The 6,120-nt window shown below is 58.6% G+C and overlaps 1 protein-coding gene across 3 annotated transcripts in view; it reads left to right on the forward strand.

Annotated features, from left to right (window-relative positions):
• The first annotated feature begins 172 nt into the window (after positions 1-172).
• The window catches only part of CTIF (cap binding complex dependent translation initiation factor), a 150,021-nt gene continuing 144,073 nt past the window's right edge, over positions 173-6,120 (forward strand). For 2 of the 3 annotated variants that reach the window (XM_057378443.1, XM_057378445.1), the window contains exon 1: positions 173-306. In XM_057378443.1, the coding sequence (XP_057234426.1) occupies positions 301-306 (6 nt within the window). In that variant the 5' untranslated portion in view covers positions 173-300. Of the gene's footprint in view, positions 307-2,115; positions 2,250-6,120 lie in introns of those variants that run through there. The other variant, XM_057378446.1, reaches the window with a different exon arrangement.

Genomic DNA, 6,120 nt, shown 5'->3' on the forward strand with positions numbered 1-6,120 from the left:
ACAGGGTGCCCAGAGCAGCTGTGGCTGCCCCTGGATCCCTGGCAGTGTCCAAGGCCAGGCTGGACATTGGGGCTGGGAGCAGCCTGGGACAGTGGCAGGTGTCCCTGCCCATGGCAGGGGGTGGGACTGGGTGATCTTAAGGTCCTTCCCGCCCAAGGCATTCTGTGATTCTTGGAAACATTTGCTGTCACCTTGTCTTCAGCCCAATTGAATTCCCCCTCCTTAAAGCCCTGCTGAAGGCTGCTTTGTCGTGTGGAGGAGACACGGGAGAGGAGACAGCTCTGAACTGAATCCTGATGGATGCAGGTGAGGACGTGAGGATCGCGGTGTTTGCCCTGGTCTCTGTGTGTYGGATGCGTTAACACCCCAAATGCTGCCATGAGCCCCAGCTGGTCTGTCACCGGCCCTGAAGGGCTGGGGACGCGGKGGCTGCGGGTCCCAGGGTGTGGGCATCGGGCAGTCCCCGTCAGAAGGGCAGGACGCGGGGATCCCTGTGACAACCCGGGACTGTGGGATCCGGAGGTCCCTGTCACACCCGGGGACTGTGGGATCCGGGGGTCCCTGTCACACCCGGAATTGTGGGATCCGGAGGGTCCCTGTCACACCCCGGCACTGTGGGATCCGGAGGGACCCTGTGACACCCGGGGACTGTGGGATCCGGGGGTCCCTGTGACACCCGGGACTGTGGGATCCGGAGGGTCCCTGTCACACCCCGGCACTGTGGGATCCGGAGGGTCCCTGTCACACCCCGGGATTTGGGATCCAGGGGACCCTGTGACACCCCGGGACTGTGGGATCCGGAGGGTCCCTGTGACATCCCGGGATTTGGGATCCGGGGTTCCTTGTCACACCCGGGGACTGTGGGATCCGAGGGGTCCCTGTCACACCCTGGGACTGTGGGATCCGGAGGGTCCCTGTGACACTCGGGGACTGTGGGATCCGGAGGGTCCCTGTCACACCCCGGGATTTGGGATCCGGGGGTCCCTATCACACCCGGGGACTGTGGGATACGGGGGTCCCTGTGACACCCCAGGATTTGGGATCCGGAGGGTCCCTGTCACACCCGGAATTGTGGGATCCGGAGGGTCCCTGTCACACCCCGGCACTGTGGGATCCGGGGGTCCCTGTCACACCCCGGGACTGTGGGATCCGAGGGACCTGTGACACCCGGGACTGCGGGATCCGGAGGGTCCCTGTCACACCCGGGACTGAGGGATCCGGCGGTCCCTGTCACACCCCGGGATTTGGGATCCGGGGGTCCCTGTCATACCCCGGGATTTGGGATCCGGTGGTCCCTGTCACACCCCGGGGCTGTGGGATCCGGAGGGTCCCTGTCACACCCGGGGACTGTGGGATCCGGAGGGTCCCTGTGACACCCCAGGATTTGGGATCCGGGGGTCCCTGTCACACCCCGGGACTGTGGGATCCGGGGGACCCTGTGACACCCGGGGACTGTGGGATCCGGAGGATCCCTGTCACACCCCGGGATTTGGGATCCGGGGGTCCCTATCACACCCCGGGACTGTGGGATCCGAGGGGTCCCTGTCACACCCTGGGACTGTGGGATCCGAGGGTCCCTGTGACACTCCGGGATTTGGGATCTGGTGGTCCCTGTCACACCCCGGGGCTGTGGGATCCGGAGGGTCCCTGTCACACCCGGGGACTGTGGGATCCGGAGGGTCCCCGTACACCCCGGGCAGGATCTCTGTGAGACCCCGGGGTGCGGGACCAGGGGATCCCAATCAGATCCCCGGAGGTGCGGGATGCGGAGGGTCCCTGTCAGAATCCGGAATGCCGGATCCGAGGGGTCGCCTCAGGGCCCAGGAGTGCGGGATGGGGGTGTGTGCGCCTCTCGGAGCCCCGGCGGTGCGGGATACAGGAGGTCTCCCTCAGAGTCCGGGGGCGGGAGGGTCCGGGGGTCCCTGTCAGACCCCCGGGAAGGGAGGATCCGTCTCAGAGACCCAGGGGTGCGGAGTTCGGGCAGTTCCTCTCCGATCGGCGGCCGTGAGGCCCCCCCGCGGCGGGCAGGCCGCCGGGGCCCGGACTACATCTCCCGTCAGGGCCGGCGCGGGCCGCGGGCGGGGCCCGGCGCGTCACTGCCCGCCGCCCCGGCCCGTCCCTCCGCCGAGCCGGAGCCGGAGCCGGAGCGTCCTCCCGGGCGGCGCCCCCGGAGCCCCCCGCGCCCCCTGCACCCCACGCCGAGCCCATGACCGCCCCGGCGGGGCACTGACCGCGCCCGGCCCCGCACGGTAAGCGCGGCCCGGGTGGGAACGTGACACAGCACCGGCGGCGGGGGGAGACAAGGGGGGGAACGGGGGGAGCGCATCCCGGCTTTTGTCTGCCTTGCAAGGACGCGAACCCCGCGGCGGGGTGCGGGTCGTGCCGCGGATGGGGCCGGGTTCTGGGCAGGTCTCGGTGCCGGCGGTGTCCCCGGCGGTGTCCCGGCGGTGTCCCGGCGGCCTCGCCCCGGGGGTGTCCCCCCCGCTCGGTGACAGCCCTGCGTGCCCGTGGGCCCCCCCCCCTCGGGATGGGGCGCTCCCCGCCGAGGGCTCCGCRGCTGCGTTCCGCTGTGCTCCCGGCCTCTGGAAGCTTCCCGGCCGCCGCGTTTGTCTGCAGAAGGGCAGGGCTGCCCCCCGCCCCTCCCGCGGCGAGACCCCCGCGGGCTCAGACCGAGGGTCCCCATCGCGCCCTCATCGCGGCCATCGCCGTCCCCGTGAGGGCAGAGGCGGCGGCGGAGCCCGCACAGCGGCATCGCCGGCACAAAGGTGCCACCGGAGCATCTCCTCGGGGACACGGCCCCGCTGCGGTGCCCGCGGGGGTCGGTGCGGGGCCGGGAGCGGCTCCCACCTCCCGGGAGATGCGCTCCCCGGGATGGGGTCGGGTGTAGCGAGCGGGGCCTCGCCGGAGATCCGATTTTGTTGTGATTTTGTGGTTATCGCTTTCCTGCAGAGTCACTCTGGCTGCACGTGGTCTCGGGGGCCGTGGTGGGTGACAGTAGGGGACAACAGATGCTGTGGCAGCGGAGCAGCCGGGAGTCGTGGGATGTTTTTTTTGCCGCAGCTGCCCCCAGCAATGCTGAGCGCTGGAGGGACAGTTGTTGGGTGTCACTGGCCTCCCCGTGCCTTAAAACTGAGTCCCTGGAGTTGTTTTTCCATGGAATGAGACTAAGGTTCACCTCCCGGGGCTGTTCCCTGGGCCAGGATTCTCTGGAAAGGGTGAGATTCCCTCCAGTGAGATCCCACACTGGATGAAGCAGCAGTGCCATCAGACTGGAAAGGGACAGATGCTGTTTCCCAGTGCCCCAGAGCCTGGTTGCTTCTCTCAAATGGGCCATTTCCACATGGCCATGGGTGTCCTGTTCGTTCTTTCTCCGGTAATCCATCCTGCTCTTTCTCCACCACTCAGGCAGATGTGGGAGAGGGCTTGAAATCACARCCTTGTTAACAGAAATTGAAAAGATGGAGGGGAGCAGAAGATACACTGAGCTTCCAGGTTATTTCTTTCAGTGCAAAGATGCCCAAATAGGAGCAGGTCATTTCATAGCCTCTTCTCTACAAAACCTAGGAAGGCATTTTGATGGTGGACCATCCTCTGAGCATCCAGATTCTGGCAGGGGGATGCCACACAAAATGGGGAAGGAARCATCTCACTCTGGTCATGATTTCTGTGACCCTGACAATCAGATATTCACATTTTGTCTCCAATGCATGGGAAAAGCCATTTTGTTCTGTCTGCCCACATTATTTTTCCCTGTGAGGATCATAAAGGCTTTGCTCTGCCATTGCTGAACCCGAGGTCCAAGAGCAAAACCTTGTGCTGCATTTTATCCCCTCAAGCCTTGGGTAGGATTTGTAGGCTGTGGTTTCCCTGCACTGAGTATGTTATCTTTGGCACAGACAAGCAGTGGCTGTTTTGGGAAGCTCAGGCTGTGCATTTTTTTAATCATGTATGAGATCTCAGGTTGCTTTTAAAGCGGAGGAGCAGCAGTTGGATGCTGCTGCAGGTGAAGGTGATGCAAGGAAGCCACTTGTCTCAGGTGAGCTGGTGGAGAAAGTCCAGCACCCAGGAGCTCTCCAGCTGATGGGAGACTGGAGAGACTGTGGAGATGAACTGAGCACCAGCTCTGCTTTTGTGATGTGATTTGGGAGAGAACTGAGGTATCTGAGGGGCTTGGCTGGGTTTGGCAGATTTGTTCATACARCTGAGTCAATCTGATCCACAAATTGGATGGGAATGGTCTATGGAGGGCTCCTGAGAGCCATGAAAAACAGAATGCAAGGCATGGAAACATGCGTGCTGGTTATGTTGTTAGCCCTGGATCCAGACTGTGGAAGGGAAGATGGTGAAGTGCTGGGCTTTGTCTCCAGAAGTCTCTCCTTTAGCATTTGATATTAGATGCAGATAATACTCTTTTTTTTTTTTTTTCTCTTTCAAGCACCCTAGCTTTGAGGTGAAATGCTGTGGTCTCCAGATGAGGACAGATTTTACTGTGTTGATTCTCTTCTTTCTCATTTTGTGTCTCTCTCTCGTTGTTCTCCTAGCAGCCATCCTTGCTGCTGCTTGGTCTTTTCCCAGCAGGAAGGGTGCAAAATTGTGGTAGTTATCACTGGCTGAGATTTTGCCCACAGGTCTCTGCAAAGTATCAAGAAAACCCCCCTGGACCTAATTTAATTTTATGTTCTTGCTGCTCAGTTGAGTCTTTGGAGTCCTATGTTTTTTGTGAGGAGCTGTAGCTAAAAGTATAGCAAACCCCTGTGGTTTCTATGGAAGCTGGGGGCAGCTTTTTCARGAGCTGTTTGGGACACATTTAACATTCTGCCTGTCTGTTTCGATGGAGTAGTTAAAAGTTGTTAATGATTTCACTGTTCTTCAGTTTGGCAGAAATGTTAAGACATTTATCTTACACCATTGTTAAGTTTCAGAGTTAACAGTTTGCTGCTCTGTTTGGAATAGCATCAGGCTGGGGAAAGGACAACAGAAGAYTGGAAGCATTGAGGCTTCTGGATGAATAATCTCCATAAATACCTTGGGATGTTGTTGTGAAACTCTTGGGAGAAGGGGCAGTTCTGCCACCTGAGGATAATTAGCAGATTACTGTGTCATCTGAAATGAAGGGCTGCTGTAGCTAACCAGTAATTTTCTGTTTGTTTGAGGCCCTGGGTATTCAATTTTTATTTATGTATRTACATTTTTGCATATATATTTATATATATATTCACTTACAACATAGATGCCTTGCTGGTGATCTTAAGAGAAATGTGTCTCCTGCTCAGTTCAGACTGAAATGGGAGCAACATTGGATGTTCTTGAAACTTTTGTGTGTTTAAGCTTCCCTGCTRAAATGAGAGGTTTTGTTTCTTTCACGTCTGCCTTGGTCTGTGCCATGATCAGTCTTGGCTTAGTGGATTCTGCATTGTCATTGTTGGTCTTCCAAAATGTAGCAGTACCTCAGCAGTGGCCAGGAATGGAAGATGGTGTCTCTATCATGGATGGATTAAGGAGGGTTTAATATGGAAACTTAATAGAGTTGAGATTTTGATGCTTTGAGTGGGCTCTTGGAGATTCCTTTCAGGCAGTCTATGGACCACTGAGATTTCAGGCACCACAGACTGGCTGGGAGTGGTCTTGTACTCACTCCAGAAGGGCCACTGCTCCTGTCTCCTGYCCTACAGAGACAGCCCTCGGCTTCCCCGTCGCCCAGGCACGTAGCAGTTGTGGTCCAGGAGAAGAAGAACGTGGTTTCTGAGTTGGTGGAAGAACCTGTGCTGACAGAACCAAGCTTCTGCCTCTGCTATCTCTGCAGGACCAAATCCTGCCACACCTGTCAGCCAAGAACCTGCTGCAGGTGTATTTCATAACATTCAGACACTTATCGAGGGCGTCTCCTCTGTGGCAGCTGGCTTAGCTTCATCTCCTTCCCCAGCATGACTGCATCCATGCAGGGGGGTGGTGGAAATTATCTGCACTTCCACCAGGATAGGAAGGGATACGGGTGGGGTGACATGGATGTGGTGGGGCTGTCCCTGGGATCTGGAGCAGGGRTGGGTGGCTGTGTGGTGTCCCCCATCCCCTGGTGTCACATCATGCCTGGGTGACCTGAGGATGCACGTGGCTGCACAC

Source organism: Malurus melanocephalus, unplaced genomic scaffold, assembly GCF_030028575.1.
Source record: "Malurus melanocephalus ecotype Western Australia unplaced genomic scaffold, MMel_1.1 scaffold_359, whole genome shotgun sequence".
Taxonomy (NCBI): Eukaryota; Metazoa; Chordata; class Aves; order Passeriformes; family Maluridae; genus Malurus; species Malurus melanocephalus.